At 49.5% G+C, this 18,785-nt stretch overlaps 1 protein-coding gene across 1 annotated transcript; it reads left to right on the top strand.

Moving 5' to 3' along the window:
- The first annotated feature begins 7,240 nt into the window (after nucleotides 1-7,240).
- On the top strand, nucleotides 7,241-13,322 carry IL1B (interleukin 1 beta). The gene is made up of 7 exons (XM_005279260.4): nucleotides 7,241-7,318; nucleotides 8,040-8,107; nucleotides 8,395-8,443; nucleotides 9,112-9,322; nucleotides 10,339-10,509; nucleotides 11,173-11,318; nucleotides 11,952-13,322. The coding sequence occupies exons 2-7, from the start codon at nucleotides 8,061-8,063 to the stop codon at nucleotides 12,162-12,164; spliced, it is 837 nt and encodes a 278-aa protein (XP_005279317.2). The 5' UTR covers nucleotides 7,241-7,318; nucleotides 8,040-8,060; the 3' UTR covers nucleotides 12,165-13,322.
- Nucleotides 13,323-18,785: the final 5,463 nt, after the last annotated feature.

Raw genomic sequence — 18,785 nt, forward strand, 5'->3', positions numbered from 1 at the left:
TGAATGTGCAGCACAATCCAACCCCACCCTCCCAATTCTCTGGGATGATCGCTTCACCCTCCACCACCACCGCGTAGCTAGTATCAGGGAAGATCCCTGTCAGCCAAACGCGAACAGCTCAGCATGAACGGGCCTCCCCCCACACTTTTATTCCTCAGATAAGTCAAGTTAGAGTCATTCCCGACTACCTGAATTCTACTGTTGTCAGTCGGCGGGCATGTGTGTGTTCTCTCCGTATGCCATCCCAGCCCTGCATAGGTAGCTGGCCCAGCAGACCTCGAACATACTACCCAGAAAGACTACAGACGTGGTTTGGTGGCAAAGGCGATCGGCCAGGTTAGTTGTCGATGAGACATGGTCCTAGCACCCTGACTCTGTGGCCATGGGTACGCTACCACATGTATGCCCGCGACAATGGTACCCGCTCAGTCAGCGGTGGAACTTTCCGCTGACCCCTCAGCTGGACAGAGGTGCCCCACTATGATTTCTGTTTTATACATTGATACAAACAAGTTACATATCACATTCCTGACATGGTTAGTTACCAACCCCCCACTTTGTACCTGCTGGTTCACACAAACCATCTCCATGCAAAATTCTGTCCTCCTGTTCTTGTCTGGGGCGGGGTCAGTGTGGTCCTGTACCATCTCCAAGGAATGGGTTTATGCCATGACTCTCTGTTGGGGTGTACCTGTGCTAGCCTTCTGGAAGGTGTTTACATGACTACCTCATACTTCTTAGTGTCCTGGGGCACCTTATAGACTAACAGACATATTGGAGCATAAGCTTTCGTGAGTGAATACCCACTTAGTCAGATGCATGACACAGATGCACACATGCATCTGACGAAGTGAGTATTCACCCACGAAAGCTTATGCTCCAATATGTCTGTTAGTCTATAAGGTGCCACAGGACTCTTTGTCACTTTTTACAGATCCAGACTAACATGGCTACCCCTCTGATACTTCATACTTCTTAGACGTGAGTGTGTTTTTCCCCGAGTTCCTGTGCTGGACAATGAACTTATAGGCAAGCGTCTGCTGCGTGACAAGGTTTGCCTTCTGCTCATAGCCTGGCTTTTGCTGACTTTGGTTCAAGCCTCAGGTCTTGCTCCCGGCTCTCTGCTGCATCTACCAGACTAGTTATTCCAGAAAAGCTGCGCAATCACAACCCAGTTTGCTAGCTTTGCACAATGCGTCATTTCACTTCAGCAAACAGAAGGGGATGGGTAGTGAGCCAAACTGGATGGGGAAATCACTGATTCATTGCATGCAGCCAGCAAAGTTTCTTCTTCATTGCACAGAGCTGACTTTCCTCAGCCTCAGTAGAACTGGGTCAGAGAGCCCACGGTGTGCAGGGATGCAGCTCCCATTGAAATCACTAGTGCTCTCTCTGTGTTGGGAAGGTAGGCACCAAAATGTCTGCGCCTGGTCTACGCTAGTACTTCCACCTGTGCTTCCACCAACACACTAGCGCTTACACCATTGTGGGGGAAGGGGGAATAACATCTTCCAGTGCAGACAAAGCCTCCAGGCTACTAGTTTTCCTTAGTATCATTTGTGCAGCATTGATTTCATCATGTATTTCACTTCCAGCCCAGTCAGCTTTCATTTAAAACAACAATGGTCACAGAAAACGCTGGACATTATGATTCACTACCGGCTCAAATATAAACAGAACCCAGATTTAATTACTTGTCAGATTGCATGATTTGTTTAAGCCCATCTGGTGATTTTGGGTGGCCTGATTGATGATAGATGAGCATCTGGGGTTAGCTGTGTGGTTTGTATTACAGGAGCACACAGAAGGTCTAACGGAGATGAACCCCCCGACTTATGCCAGGTGCTGCACAGACATCATCAGAACATGAGTGAGCCAGAGTGAGAGGGCCAGTCCCTGCTCCAGCAAGCATACAGTCTAAAAAGACAAGCCAGACCGAGGGGAACTGAAGTAAGAGCTCTGGCATCACAGCCCAGTGTTTTAACCGCAAAACTGAAGGAACAGGATGTGGCTTGGAGTCTTTACAGGCAAATGACGCCATAATGTAATCCGGGGGTCGGCAACCTCTGGCTCGCGGCTCGCCAGGGCAAGGGATGTGCTGGCCGCGGCTTCCTGCCGCCCCTATTGGCCTAGGACGGCGAACCGCGGTGAGTGGGGGCTGCAATCGGCCGAACCTGCCACCTCAGCAGGTAAATAAACTGGCCCGGCCCGTCAGGGTGCTTACCCTGGCGATCCACGTGCCAGAGGTTGCCGACCCCTGATGTAATCCATATTTTCATTCCTAGAAGGGACCGTTACGCTTCTCGAGTCTGACATAACACAGAGCGATTCCTCTCCTCTGGACTCTTTCCCATTTCTCCACATTCTTCCTAAATGGTGGTGCCCATAACTGGACGCCGCACTCCAGCTGGGGCCTCACCTGTGCCAAGCAGAGCAGGACAATGACCTCTTGTGTCTTACATGCCACACTCCTGTTAATACATCCTGGAATCATATTAGCCTTTTGTGCAGCTGCATCACACTGATGACTCCTGTGCAGTTTGTGATCCATCATAACCCCCCAGATCTTTTCCAGCCGTGTGACCACCTAGCCAGTTATTCCCCAGTTTGTAGTTGTACATGTGATTTTTTTCCTTCCTAACTGAAGTACTTTGCACTGTCTTTATTGAATTTCACCTAGTTGATTTCAGACCAATTCTCCAATTTGTCAAGGTCCTTTTGAGTTCTATCCCTGTCTTCCAAAGTGCTTGCAACCCTTCCCAGCTTGGTGTCTGCAAATTTTATAAGGCTACTCTCCACTCCATTCTCCAGTCATTAATGAAAATATTGACTAGTACCAAATCCAGGATTGACCCCTGTGAGACCCCATTAGATACACCCTCCCAATTTGACAGCAAACCATTGATATCCACTCTTTGAGTATGGTCTTTCAACCAGTTGTTCACCCACCTTACAGTAAATTCATCTGGACCACATTTCCACAGGTTGCTTATGAGAATCATGCAGAACTGTGTCAAAAGTCATACTAAAATCAAGCTATAATCACATCTACTACTTCCCCCATCCACTAGGTCACTAATTCTGTCAAAGAAGGAAATTAAGTTGGTTTGGCAGGATTGTTCTTGACAAATCCATGCTGACTATTCCTCATAACCCTATTCTCCTGCATATACTTATACATTGATTGTTTTAATAATTTGCTCAAGTAACTTTCCAGGTATTGAAATTAGACTGACTGGTCTATAATTCCCCAGGTACTCCTCATTCCCCTTCTTAAAGATAGGTACTATGTTTGCTCTTCTTCAGTTTTCCGGGGCCTCTCCTCTCCTCCCGGAGTTCTCAAGAAAATTGCTAATAGCTTCAAAATGGCTTTAGCTATTTCCTTAACTACCCTAGCCTGAATTTCACCAGGCCCTGTTGACTTGAATACATTTAACTTATCTAAATATTCTTTAACCTGGTCTTTCCCTATTTTGGCTCATGTTCCTTCCCCCGGTTGTCAATATTTATTGTGTTGAGTATCTGGTCACCATTAACCTTTTTAGTGAAAACTGAAGCAAAATAGGTATTACACAGCTTAGCTTTCTTGATGTCATCTGTTATTAGCTCTCCTTCCCTGCTAAGTAGTGAACCTACATTGTCCTTCATCTTTCTCTTGCTTCTAATGGATGTATGTAAAGAAACTCTTCTTATTGCCTTTAATGTCCCTGGTCAGGTGTAACTCGTTTTGCCTTTCTGATTTTGTCCCTACACATTTGTGCTGTTCTCCTCCTTAGCAATTGGACCAGGGTTCCACTTTTTGTAGGATTCCTTTTTGATTTTCAGGTCATTAGAGAGCTCCTCATGGAGCCATATAAGCCTCTTACTGTTCTTCCTAGCTTTCCTTTGCATCAGGATAGTTTGCAGTTGTGCCTTTAACGTTGTCTCTTTGAGGAACTACCAAGTCTCCTGAACTCCTTTAGATTTTCTTCCCATAGGACTTTACCTACCAGTCCCCAGAGTTTGTCAGTCTGCTTTTTAGAAGTCCATTATCCTTATTCTGCTACTCTGGCTCCTTCCTTTCCTTAGAATCATTAAATCTATCATTTCATCATCACCGTCTCCCAGACTGCCTTTCACCTTCAGATTCCCTGCCAATTCCTCCCGGTCAGGCAGAATCAACTCGATCATGTCTGTCCCCCTGGTTACTTCCTCCACTTTGTGGAACAAAAAGTTGTCCCTGATACATTCCAAGAACATATTGGAAATGTTGTGTTTTGCCGTATAACTTTCCCAACAGGTGTCTGGGTAGTTAAAGCCCCCCATTACTACCAGGCCCTGTGTTTTGGGTATTTCAGTTTTGTCGCTCTTTACTGAACCTTTTGCAATTTGTCAACATCTTTTCTGAAGTGCGGCCACAAGAACTGGTCCCAGTCTCCAGGGATCTTCTCATTAACACTGGGACTGATGTCCAGCTATCCGGCATTTCTCTGTTTGTTTCTCTGTCCGTGCCTTGGCAACTTCTGAAACCCACATCCGATCCATTCCCAAATGCCAGGGAATGTTCGAGGGAGCAGTGGGAAGAGTCCTAGTGATTTTGATGAAAATCAGAAACCTGGAAATACCGGATTTCCACTAACGTCAGCACCAGAGTTCCTGCTTGCTGCTGTGGCCAGAGGAAGGTCTCTGGCACACCCTGCTGCTTCATGAAGAGACGAGAGGCAGCAGCTTACTAAAGGGTCCTTGCTTCCTTGCTTTCGTAGGCTGAGCAATATACCCAGCCGCCCCCCACCCCCCACCCCACTTTGGTCAGCTCTTTGCCAGCCAATGCCCTCTATTCCAGCCAGTTCCCCCCTCCCCCAGCTGGGACCCTTGCTTCCCCCACCCTACCCTGGCCAGGCCCCCCAGCCAGCACCCCCAGCCTGTGGCAGATTAGCCAATGGGCTGATGGGGCCTGTGGGCCTGGGCCCGGCCAATTGGGGGCCCCCGGAAAAATGAGCACCTGAGCAGAAACCCACTGCAGGGTGGAGGAAGCCTGGAGCCCTGGCAGAAGCCACAGGGTGGGCAGGGGAAGCCCCAGCACCCTGACCCCGGTACCCGGCAGAAGCGCCAGGCAGGCAGGCGGGGTGAGGGAAGCCCCAGCATGGCTGCGGCCCCAGAAGTGCAGGAGCTTTCATTCCCTGCCACGGCCTCAGGGCTCTGGGAGCTCTCATTCCCCTCTGTGGCCTCGGGGCTGTGGCAGGGGGCGGAGCTTCTCCAGTTTTGAGGCTACAGTGGAGGACGGGGGGCAGAAAGGAGCAAGGATCACAGGGTCCTAGAACCTGGGCTCCAGGCCAAGCCCAGACCTCTACACTGCAATTAAACAGCCCTTTAGCCTGCACCCTGTGAGCCCAAGTCAGCTGGCCTGGGGCCAGCTGGGGTGTCTAATTGAAGCATAGACATACGTGAAGACTACTGATGAAAATTGCTCTATAAGAGTCGGGGTGGGGGGACTGTTAATTAGTATTATTTATTCTGCACCCATTTCCTTGCCTTAAATTTTCTTCATGGTAATGTCCTTCTCCCACCTCCCAAGCATTTCAGCACACTAGACTTAGCCTGATCCTGAATGGAGCCAACTGCTAGCAATTTGAGCTGAGCAAATAGTTGTTTTTTCTGTTCGGTGGCCGAACAGACAAATCCAAAAAAGAAAATTTGGTTTGTTTTGAACCGGATCTGAATTGGGGGGGGGAGGAGGGTTCTCGCCAAGACAAAAAACTGGAAAAAATGTTGTCTAGGTGACTGTTCGGATCAGCATTTTGAAACACATTTCAAATCCTAACAATATTTTTGACATTTTTCCATTTGAAAATGTCATTTTTGATTTGACAGTTTCAAAATGCACAACACCTTCAAAAGATGATCCGGGGAAGTTACGTTCCTAACTCTGCTAGGCTCCAAAAATCATGGAGTGAATAAAGACTCTGGATTTATGGTTCATTTCAACAATCTGTAACGCAGGAACTCTTCTTTTTCCTACGACTTTGGAGGTATTGATTGCCCACTTCACCTTGAATGTTCTCTTGCAATGTGTGTTAACTCTTCAGCTGCTCCACCTTTGTATTTAGCTGTGACGTTCTAGGTGCCTTTCCCAGACCTGAAGAAGAGCTCTGTGTAAACTCAGCACTCGTCACTTTCAGCAGCAGAAGTTGGCCCCATAAAAGATATAACTTCAGCCACTTGTGTCTCTCATATCCTGGGACCAACCCAGCTAGCGCAACACTCCAAACAAGTTTCAAAAATGTCATTTCAAAATAATTCATCTCGGGTTGTTTGGTCTAAATGAAAAGTTTTGACATTTCCAAAATGTTTGTTCTCATTTTTTTCTGCCAAACTGTTCCTCAGACTCAACCTGACTTGATGCCCCAAACAGTACATTTTTGGTAAATGGACTTTTTTTTTGGTTTTGGTTTTGCCCCCCCCCCCCCCCCAAAAAAAAAAACCGCTTCCCCTAGCTGTACACACAGTTCTTCCTGGAGTTAATGAAAACTGCCGGTGCTCAGCTGCACCCAGGATTAGACCTCACATTTATAGCAGTGAATTTTGTTAGGAATCATGCTCTGGTGATGTAGCAAGGTGGGTAGGCTCCACTGGCCTCTTGGCAAAGAGGGTAAAACATCTTGTCCTAGGCAGAGCCACATCTTCTGCAGTGATTACAGAGAGATTCAGCTAGCAAGTCTAAGTGATCAGTGGGCGGGTATGCTGGCGGACTGAAGAGACAGGAGGCAGTGCATCTCTCTGGGAATAGAAACATTAGCAGGGAAGGGACTCCAGGAGCTTGCCACAACTGAAGTGAGATGGCTTCCTTATCATGTTCATGGTTTGGACTGGGAGGAAACTTGAGGGCTCGGCTGGACCACAGTGAAATTACTTGGGGCAGAATTCACTCCCTGGTGGAGAGACAGCATAAGGTCTATGTTCCACATATGTCCGAAGGGCTGAAGTGGGACATTTGTGGGGCATAGACCTTATGGAATTGAAGTGCAGTGAGAGGGTTTTCATCCTTCATTTGCATGCTCCTTTGTGGGGGTCTCCTTCCCAGGCCAGGTTAGTTTCTCAGTATTGATCACTGAGTTTCCTTTTTTCGCGTACTTCACCCGCTTGTGAAATTTACAAAAATATCTTTATGTCCCCATACCTCTGGGGAATTTCCCAGCTAAACAACGCCTTCTTCCTCTTCTGCCCTCTATATCATGCTCCTCCATCAGCTATGAGGAACCAATCGACACTGAGACACTCCGAGAGAAAGAGACAGAGAACAGTCCTCCAGTAGGAAGGGTCGGCGGCACGCATCACACAGGTATTGGGCTCAGAGCTCAACTGCAGCTGGCAATATCGAGCTGGCACTTGGGGTTGAGAATTCCTGATCAGCAGCGTTGCTGTTTTACAAGGCAGCCTCACCTGCAGTGGAGGCATATAGGAATACAGGGCATGCTGTCTTAGAAAAGCTTTGTAATAGGTGGTGCAAAGTGTATTTGGGGCTTTGAACTCAGGTACAGCTTGATTCTCAGAGGTGCTGAGCTGAAATCACTGGGAGCTGCAAGCGCTCGGCATCTCTGACAAATATTTGCTTTTAAAGACTAGTTGGCATGCAATGTCTATCAATCCTTGATCGATCAATTGATCTACAGGTATCAGGGGGTAGCCGTGTTAGTCTGTATCTACAAAAACAACAAGGAGTCTGGTCCAGACTCCTTGTTGTTTTTGATCTACAGGGTGATCCAGCTGGCTTGCTTGTTTTCACAATAAGTTCTCACCTAGATACAGATCTATTTCTCTTTTCACCATAGAATCAAAAGGGCAAACATATCAAATCATCCTATTGTTACAGCAAATATTCCTGTTTCCAGGTGTTCTGCCACCAGCTCCCTGGCTTTATTGCTACAAGGGCAGATTCAGCAGTGGCATAAGGGGACACATAGCTGACTAATTTCAGTGGCCTGTAGGTTAGGAGACAATCTCTCTTTCTCCATGGCTGGCTGGAGGTGCAAGGGTGATCATCTTTGTTTTTTTCCCCTCAGGTTTCATAGCAAGAAGCAGCCATGGCAGCCGTTCCTGATGTACAGGAGGAGTTTATGGAGTTCTGCAGGTAACCTTGGATTTACTGACTCCCTGTGTTCTAGGGTCTCAGAGCTGGGGATTCTTGCTGGAGTGAAATTCACCCCAATGCAAAGAAACAGCACGAGACCTAGGTACCGCTTAAGGCCAGCTTCAGCCCAAACCAGCCTAGCAATGCCAGCAAATCTTTGTAGCGTTAAGTCTCCTTAGCTTACGAGAAGTGTAAATGCCTTCGCCACTCATTCCTGAACCTGTAATTGCTGTAGAATCTGTTCTCCGGGGAATAACTGGCTTTGTTTGTTTGTCCCTCGCTTACAGTGTGAACGATGAACAGTTCTACGAAGTCGACCACCCCTACTTGGGGAAGGTAAGGCTCAGCCTCTCAGTCCAACAGCCCTTCCTGGGGATTTTATATCCTGGTGAAAGAGGGGTCAGGCCCCAGTTAGGTCCCATGTGATAGTGTCCTCCTTGGACCTAGGAGCCATGGAATGTCTGGCCCAGTGAAACTTCACGACTGGGCTATAGCAAAAGCACGTCCAGCATGTCTGGCTACCCGCTGTTAGCGTCCCCTCATCATTCAGCCCCTACCCTCTGGGGGAAAGTGAAGGAGGCTGGCTTGCAATCAGTGGTGGTGCTGGCCAGGCAGGTGGCAAGTGGCTGGGGGATGGTTTGCTCCAGTCTCCCTGAAGCCGTCAATCTAGAGGACAGCTTGAGGGACACTGGCAGACGCTTCTCCTGTCCCCTGCTGGGGGAATGTAGGGGACAGGGCATTCGCTGGCAGGGGGAGCTGCGGCTCACACTGTGGGCCTCTGGCCCACTGGCATCAGTGGAGTTGTGTTGTCCCCCACGGGTGCTCTCAGCACAGAACAGACACTGACAGGAACCCTGGGGTGGATCTGAGAGGAGATTCCTACAACTGGCCCGCCTCGTGGAGGGGGAAGAACCTGGCTCGGCCTTGGTGGCTGCAGGGCCTAAAGTAGCTCTTACAGGAGGGCGGGGCAGCAGCTTGTTTCATGGTGCTTTCCTTGCCCACAGAGCTCCGACCAAGGCCCGAGCCCCTGCTCCCTGTCCCAGAGCCTCTCAGCCTGTGATGTGGGCATCCAGTTGCAGTTCACAGAGCAGACCTCTCGCAAGGTCTTCCGCAGGTCCGTGGTGCTGGTGGTCGCCGTAGAGAAGATGAAAAAGGCATCGAAAGCGAGGCCCTTCACGGACGATGATTTGAGGAGCATCTTCGACACCGTCTTCGGTATGGCCCGGGGGATCCCTGGAGCTAAGCGACACCATCCAAGGGTTGGGGCTGAGGGGGATACACAAGGGGCTTTGGAGCCCCACTAATGCCAGCTCTGTGTGTCAGGGGGCAAGTCTCGAGCTACAGAGCTACCAAAGGCATTTACATGACACCAGATTGTCTAAGGCCCAGATCCTCAAAGGTATTGAAATCAATGCGAGTTAGGGGATGTCCTGAGCCTGAACACCTCACAATATTTAATGCCTTTATCCCACAGCACCCCTGTGGGGCTGGGCTATTCTCCACATTTTACACGTGGGGAAACTGAGGCACGGAAGGACAAAGTGACATGCCCATGGTCACACAAGGAGTCAGTGGCAGAGCAGGGAACTGAACCCAGGTCTGCCAAGGTCTAGGCTAGTGCCCTAACCATGGGACCTGTCCATTCCTCTTGCTCAGCTGTAGTTTCTCCCCCAGTGCAATGGAGCTGATGATCAAGTGTTTTGGGATCGATGGGTGAGAACGGCAGAGTCTGATTGTTACCAGTTCATTCCCCCTGCATCCCAGCAGGATCACCAGGTACATGAGACCTGGTTCCTGGAAGGGTGAGAGGTCAAGTCCCTCGGATAGGAAAGGGGAGGCCAATATGCACTTTTGCTCCAGTCAGGAAAAGGCACCCGTCACTGTGGGTCACAGGCAGCTCTTCTGTCCCCAGGCTCTGAGCAAATACTTTAACTGCGTGTTGCAGCAAATTCACATCTGACAGGAACTCTGCACTGAGAAGCAAATCAGGGCTCCAACCCCTGACCCCACAGCACAGGCCCTGCCACTAAGGAAAAGGGGGAATCCCCATTAGCTGTTACCTGTACGGGGCCTATGACAGACAGCTTGGCAGTGTTGATTAAGTCACAAACACACCGATCAGTTCCTTGCACTCTGAGTCACTCTGGGGACCACATGCAGGAGAGGCAAGTGTGGGCTCAAGAATGGGAGTAGGTATTAACCCTTGTGCACTTGTTTGATCTTGTTTTCAGAGACCATCTCATTCGAGAGGCACAATGTCACCCACACAGTGGATTCCATTTACCGTTACTTCAGATCCATCTCCTACGAAATACGGGACACTGACCAGAAGTGCTTCAAGCTGGAGGCTCCCGCCCAGCTGGTGGCTATGCATTTGCAAGGCCCCAACATCAGACACCAAGGTAAGGTCTGGACGATACCCAAGTGTTAGCCCAAACCTTCGCCCAAAATGCTAGCTGAACCTTTGACTTTCCCCCGATGAAGGAACCGAATCTCTGGCGCTCTCCCATGCACTCTGCTCATCCGTCTTTGGGCTACGTTAATTTTTATTCTGGGTGATACCAGAAGCCCCCCGAGAAACCTGATCTGATTAAGTTTCCAGGCTGGATCAGTTTTCACAGGTCTGGTTTCCCATCTGACTGGCCCTGAGAACATCAAGGCCAACCAAAGAGACAGCCATGCCATGCCAGTTCCTTATTAAAGGCCAGGGTGGGCCCCCGGCAATCCGAAGAGAGGGTCCTTCCTCTATGTTGAACTCCTTGCTCCTCATATCTGCCAAAGGAGCTGGTCTAAATCCTGCACTCCGGTCCCTGATTTCCACCCGGGGCCGCCGGATTGGAGAATCTGACCTTTCGTATGTTCCAAGCCCCCAGTGAGACGCCAGGGGAACCCCGGGGGCGTACACGCTGCATAGCTTTGGCCTGGGACATTCTGAGCACGTGGCAAGGCAGCCTGCGGAGTGGCTCCCCTAGTTAGCTCCCAGCGCTGGCTGCATCTCTCCCCGCAGAATGCAGACAGCCGTTCTCTGTGCCATTGCTGATTCTGTATTTTCCTCCATCTTGCAGTGAAGTTAAACATGGCTCTCTACAGACCGAAAAGCGGCACACGTAACCAGGGCTCCATGAGGTTTCCGGTCGCTCTGGGCATCAAGGGGAGAAGTCTCTACCTGTCCTGTGTGCACAATGGCCAGCAACCAGTGCTGCAGCTAGAGGTAAGGGGTTGGGGGTTTCCAGGCTCTGGCATCTGTCTCGCCACTCACTTTCTGAGAAACCAAGAACCGCCTGCTCAGGAAGTAAAGTGGGTCTCTGCTCGGAGGAGGGCTTGTGGCATCCTCTTTCCGTCACAGCAGGGCCACAGCAAAGTTGCCAGCCCTATAAACCACCACTGGGCCCTGCAAGCTAAACGGGGATTCATCTGCCTCATGCGCCAGCCCCAGCGATAAAGCTAGAGCTTAGTAAATCATTCTGTGGATGATGCATGAGCCGGGCTCGATTCCAGCTCCTGCAGCAGATCGGACCGGGACTCACCCTGGCTCTGATCAGGCCCCCACAGGCTATGGGATTACCCAGCACCCAAACCCATTGCTTCCATGTCTCCCTTCCCCCAGGTGAGAACTAGTATAATCCCAGGCTTCTTGGGGGACATTCCCAGCCTCCAGCAGCACTGGATATCTGTGGATCCCAGCCCCAGAGCTCCCTGCCCACTCCTCCTCCCCTGGCAATGGGTAGAGAACTGGAGTGGGAACCAAGAGAGCTCTTCCTGCTAGATCTGGTTAAAAAGAGAGGCCTGGCATAGCTCTCTCCTCTGGCCTCTCTTTCTAACCGGGCGTCCCTTTGTGCCACAGGAGGCTGATATCCTGAAGGACGTCGATGGAGCCGAGCTGGAGCGCTTTATCTTCTACAAGGTGGAAAACGAGAGCACGGCCCAGTTCGAGTCGGCCGCCCACCACGGCTGGTACATTTGCACCTCCCCCCAGAACAACCAGCCTGTTGGCGTCACCAACCGGCTCGGGGAAGTGTTCATCACCAACTATTTCCTCACCCAGTCCAAGCGCTGAGCACACATCCCAAACCAGCAGTTACTGGTTTCAGCAGAATCTTTGTATGTACTAAGTACATGGGGGAAAAGTTGTATTTATGAGTGAACCCTGTCTCACGGCTCAGACGTGATTGTAATACGTCTCTAACATGTATGTATTGTGTCTTTCTGTTTGCTTTGTGCCCTGCCCTATCCTAGAGCATGGGCCAGTGGCCCCAGCATCTAGAATTAACCTCTTACTGGTATGGGAGCTCTATATTAGAGCCCTCTTTATTAGAGGCTTATCTTGATGGCTGTCTCTTCTCTCCCACCTTCCACAGCTTTGGTGACCAAGCTAACACCGATGCCCCTGGCTTGTGGATCTCCCCCAGACCCACTTTAACCTCTCCTTTCTCCTAAGCTGCAGCAGCCCAACCATGCAGATTTGCTGGGGGGATTCCATTCTGCGTTGGAGGATCATTGCATATTAATTTAATGTAAATTAGCTGTGCTGCACCCCAAGGGTCTCATTAATTATTATTGTTCATATCACACCACCAGGCCCTGAATCTGCAAACACTCAGGCCCAGCTCCGCAAACATATGTAGGCTCCTCACTCCCACTGGCAGTTTGGTGCCTAAATACCTTTGAGGAGACTGGCCTTAGAGACTTGGGTAAAGTGACTCAATTGGTTGCAGGATCAGGGCCCAGTTGCGTTAAGAATTTGTCCCCTGTTCCCTATGGAAACCAGAATTTTGCCAATGAGTTTAAAAGCAGCGATACTCAGACGAAGGCTCCTGAGCGACGTGTGTCTCTTCAGCTCATGATATTAAAACACTGTGTGATTTAATTATTAACAATCTAAGTTATTAACCAATCAGGATGTTTTTTACTATGTTAGTAACTGATTATAGTTGATAAAAGAATAATACTTGGTCAGTCATTTTGCTGTGAGACTAATATATACATACAGTAACTATAAATATTAGAGAGGGGAATGGCCATCATCATGCAGCATGATTTTTCTTTCTGTAAAAATGCTATTGTGTTGTGGTTTCAATACAAGATGAAGTTGCTCTACTTCACTGTTGGTAACTTCTGTTAACATGTTAATTATAAATGAGGGTATTTTGGGAATTTATTTATTGACCAATTTAATATTGCCGGGCTGATTTTTAATAAACAAACCTGTACTGGTGATTGCATTGTTCGGCTTGTAACTTCTGTTGCCTGTGTGCATGGCAGTCAACAAATTGGGTCGGACCAGAAGTCAAAGAAAATCCAGATTACCAGCTATTTTCATAGAACATTAAGGTTCGAAGAGACCTCAGGAGGTATCTAGTCCAATCCCCTGCTCAAAGCAGGACCGACACCAACTAAATCATCCCAGCCAGGGCTTTGGCAAGCCGGGGTCTTAAAAACCTCTAAGGATGGAGATTCCACCCACCTCCCTAGGGAACCCATTCCAGTGCTTCACCACCCTCCTAGTGAAATAGTGTTTTCTAATATCCAACCTAGACCTCCCCCACTGCAACTTGAGATCATTGCTCCTTGTTCTGTCATCTACCACCACTGAGAACAGCCGAGCTCCATCCTCTTTGGAACCCCCCTTCAGGTAGTTGAAGGCTCCTATCAAATCCCCCGTCACTCTTCTCTTTTGCAGACTCAATAACCCCAGTTCCCTCAGCCTCTCCTTTAAGTCATGTGCCCCAGCTCCCTAATCATTTTCAGTGACCTCCGCTGGACTCTCTCCAATTTGTCCACATCCCTTCCATAGTGGGGGCCCCAAAACTGGATGCAATACTCCAGGTGTGGCCTCACCAGCATTGACTAGAGGGGAATAATCATTTCCCTCGATCGGCTGGCAATGCTCCTACTAATACAGCCCAATGTGCCGAATGAAGGATTTGCCACATTTCATGGGGTTCTAGCATTTGCTAATTGTGAGTGTTTGGACAGCTGTCAAAATGCTCCTGGAAGGTGAATTTTGGGGAATTTTAGCACAGATGATTCCACAGCCAAAAATCCCTAGTGAAAAATTCATTATTGGTGTGATGAAGTGGGACTGTTCTTAATGTTTCCTCTGAATACTGCGTGGGTGCCTCAGTTTCCCCTATGCATTTCTTAAGTCTCCAGTGTGCATAAATGGCCACACACTGTATCCTGGCAACAAATGGCTGGGGCCCTTCCTCCCTGCAAGGGAATAGCTAAAGGTGAACAAAGAGATCAGGTGACCTCCAGGCCCGGGAAAGAGACAAAGGCCAGAAAGGAGGGGCTGGAGGGGGTTTCAGTTTGGATCTGGCTGGGGATGGGAAGTGAGGGCAGACGGGGTTGTCTGGCTCGCTGGGCCCCAGAATGGACCCGGCTGAGGGGTCCCGTTCTCTGTACCTACAAGCTCTGTTTTAGACCGTGTTCCTGTCATCTAATAAACCTCTGTTTTACTGGCTGGCTGAGAGTCACATCTGACTGCGAAGTGGGGGTGCGTGCAGGACCCTCTGGCTTCCCCAGGACCCCACCTGGGCGGACTTGCTGTGGGAAGCGCATGGAGAGGCATATGCTGAATGCTCCAAGGTCAGACCCAGGAAGGTGAAGCCGTGTGAGCTTCTTGCCCTGAAGACAGTCTGCTCCAAGGGAGAGGAGGCTCCCCAAAAATCCTGACTGGCTTTGTGGGGAGCAGTTCCAAAGCATCGCACGGGGACTCTGACAATTGGCTATTTGTTACTTTTCTGTTTCAAAAGGTTCAGTCATCCAACCAGAGTGTAGAAACAATTCCATGTGATTTGGATAAACAGCCACTCGCCAAGAGCTGAAAATCATCTGTCCAAACGATACTGATGCATCTCAAATCAATTTGTAGAAATCAGTATCAATTCCTGAATGATTCACTAACCAAAAGGGGATACCTGCGTGTCAGGCGCTGGCTAAGTACCCTATGTCACTGCAGAGTGACTGGTGCACAAAGAAAATAGCCTACTACTACTGGGAGCTAATGAAGCTACTCCTTTAGTTCCAGTGCTAAAACCATTTGCTTTTGGCGTTGCTTGTCTCCGGTTTGGTGCCCACTGATGAGCTGAGGGGAGGACATTGCATGATTAGCCCAAGTGATAAGCATGTTTGTGGCAGGTTGCCCCCCTTTAAGATGCCACCTGATGTGCTGGAATACCACTGAGCCTGCCTGTTCTGCCAGCCTGGGCACCTTTTTACCGGCTTGCTGAGCCAGGCTATTATGTCTCCTCCGGCACACACACAGGCACACTGAGATCAGCTCTGGGAAGACTCAGCTTAAGGGACTTGCCCCAGCACTCAGGTGTCCACCTCCGTTGGAGTGCTGACCCAAAGGTATATTATGAAATCCACCTCCTCCCTCAATGTGGTGGAAGGAATGCACAGTCTCTTCCCCCCTATTATCAATTGCACAAACGGGGCTATATTATAAACAAGAAATAAATTTATTAACTACAAAAGGTGGATAAAGAGATAGCAAACAGAACAAAGCAGATTACTAAGCAAATAAAACAAAACATGCAAACTAAGCTTGTTTCACTAAAGAAATTGATTCAGTAATTTCTCACCCTAGATATTGTTATAGGCAGATTGCAGAAAGTCTTAAAAGGCAGCTGCTCTGGTCTGCAGCTTGAGACCTCAGATATTATTACTCACAAGCTAGACGCCCTTCCCGCTTGGGCTCAACCCTTCTCCCCCCCAGTTCAGTTCTTCCTTCCAGGTGTGTTTCAGTGTCTCTTTGGGTGGGGAGGCAGAGGAGAATCATGATGATGTCACTCCCCTGCCTTATATAGCTCTTGTGTAAGGCAGGAACCCTTTGTCTTCCAGTGGAAAAACACCGGCATTCCAAGAGGGGAGGAGGAGTATCCAGTACAGGTGACTCAGGTCCATGTCTCTGCAGGGCTGTGGCAGCCATTGCTCGTAGGCTGAAGCCTGAGCTCTTTTACAGACCATTGTCTTTGCTAATGGGCCATTAAGCACTGTCTGGCTCTCATTGTTGTACCTGAAGGGCTAGTTGGGGGTGACATCCAAAGTAACCCATTTGAAATACAGATACATTGTCAATATTCCTACCTTCAGATACAGGAATGCATACAAATTGGATAATCACATTCAGTAAATCAGAACCTTTCCAATGATACCTTACATGAGCCATCTTGAATAAAGTACATCTCAGTTCTGTCAGTTCCATCTCATAAGCATATTTCCATAAATAATATGGAGTGTAACGTCACAATGTTCTCAGACCTGACCTTTATCCCGCTAGAAGCGGAACTGGGTCCATTCATTTCCCCTCCATCTCACGCCCTCTCCCCTGCCACTTCAGCCTGGCTTCACTTCCAGCATTATGTTCCTGTTGCTGGCAATTAGCTGGGGCACTCCCTCACAATCAGTGGACCGAGGGCTCTATGCTAGCTGCATCATGTGCTGGGGAGGAACCCATACTGCAGCTATTGGGCAGCCACCTGGAACACAGCACGAGAGATCCCCAAAGGGGGAAGCTACCTCTAGAAACCTGGCTATGCTCCCAGACCTGCCCCCCTACCTGAACCACACACACAAGAAGTGTGCAGAGAGGCCAGCTCAGGGGGCTTCCCACCCACCCCCAACAATGGGAGGCTCTGCACCCAGGCCTGTCACAGGGTGACTGGCCCTTTAAGGGCAGGTGGGTCCAGGCAGGTCCTGTGGTTAAAGTCAGGCCGGGGGTAGACTGGTGAAGCCTGCGGAGAGCAGGGAGACTCCAGGCAGGAAGCCCTGGGAGTTGCTGCTCGACAAAGAGCAGGCAGGGACACAAAGGAGCAGGATGGCTGCATAAGCTGTGCTATGCTACAGAGACTGTTTGGAGCTCCCTGGCTGAGGACCTGGGGGTGCAGGAGCCAGCTAGGAAGTCTGGAGCGTGGAGAACGTCGAGCCTCAGCAGGGATGGGATAGGCACCAAGCACCAAGGGGTGGGAGCCCATTAGGAAGGCTGGGGGAGTGGGACGGGACATGCTTGTGTTTCCTGGTGAACTTGGTTAATCAACCCAGCGCCCCGCCCCCAAGCAGGAGTGTGGCTCAACACAAGCTGAAGTAATTGGGGTGCCTAAGAAGGGGAAACTGAGGCAGCAGCAAGTCCAAAGCCAGACTGGGTAGGTGGTGCTGCTATGGGGACCTTCAGTGATAAAAATACAAGCCTGTGCTATGTTTAAACTATATGTTTAAGGTCTACTATGCACCTTAGCTGAGAGCAATAGCAGAATCATAAACCTCTTCTACACTAGAGGGAGCTAGAAACCCATCCTCTCAGTGTGGTCATACATGATAATACTTAGTCCTGCCTTGAGTGCAGGCATAACGAGATCCCAGGGCTCGAAGTTGAAGCTAGACAAATTCAGACTAGAAATAAGGCACAGATTTGTAATTAACCACTGGCATGGATGTGGTGAATTCACTGTCCTGGGATGTCTTCAAAGACTGGAAGCCAGGCTCCAACTACAGCTTATTTGTCTGGCTGCAGGAATCACTGGGCGAGGTTCCCTGGCCTGGGTTACTCAGAAGGTCAGCCCACAATGGCCCCTTCTGGCCTGGGCCATATTCCCATTTACACTAGGGCTGCGTAAAAAGGCCTGAGTGCAAACAAGCATAATGAGTTTATAGCTATTCTTCAGGAGCAGGGACGGAAGGATCCATTAGGAAGAATATTCCCTGCGCTGTTGGGCAATTCCGTTCCCTGAAAAGCCAGAGTGCCAGTACTCATGGAGCTCTCCTCCTTGGGAAATTCTTAGGTGGATGCGTCTGGTCAGGTGCTGAGTGACACAAAAGGACACCAAGGGCCTTTCCCAGCTAAGCAATCTAAGCAAAATCCCCGGGCACTGCAGCTCAGCAATTGGGGCATATAACAGGCAGCAGGGGAGATGAGCTCACCCCCCAGTGTGACCACTCAGCTCTGTATGGGCAAGTCACTCCTCCCCACACCCCCTGTTGTCTCTTTAGACTCTAAGTTCTCCCAACTATCCCTTGCTATTTGTCTGTACAGCACCTAGCACAATGGGACTACAATCTTCAGCAGCATCATATTTGGTCTCTTGGCCAAAATAACACACCCCAGCCCGCCTTTCTTCTCTCATATACCAGCTGCACGCCACGCACCATTGACACCTGGTTTACACTGGTGTAAGCAACAGCAGGTCCGGGCCCAACAGAGTTAAAAAGCAATAAGCTTCCACCTGTCGGGGAATCCCAGAGGTGGGGCAGGGGTGGGGGCTTAGGGGAAGGGGTGGCGTGGTGCATAGTGGGGGTTGAACACCTCCGGGGCAAGGAAGAAGCCGGCACCTATGCAACCTACAACTCCCATGAGTCACTGTAGCAGCTCTGGTGCATACGTATATGACAATCAGGGTCCAGACACCCTAAGGGGAAAACAGCGGGTCTGAACGCAAAGAATAACCAGTGATTCAATTGCTTATTGAATCACAGTTACAACTTCAACTTTGTACACACATGCATACATTCATAACCACAGCCTGTATACTGAGCTCCTAATGACCATCAATTTCACAACCTCATCAACGAAAGCTTGTAATGTTCTGAAATTGATGGTCATTAGGAGATCTGAATACAGGCTGTGGTTATAGAATCACAGAACTGGAAGGGACCTCGAGAGGTCATCTTGTCCAGT

The sequence above is a fragment of the Chrysemys picta genome, chromosome 2 (assembly GCF_011386835.1).
Source record: "Chrysemys picta bellii isolate R12L10 chromosome 2, ASM1138683v2, whole genome shotgun sequence".
In the NCBI taxonomy this organism is placed as follows: domain Eukaryota; kingdom Metazoa; phylum Chordata; order Testudines; family Emydidae; genus Chrysemys; species Chrysemys picta.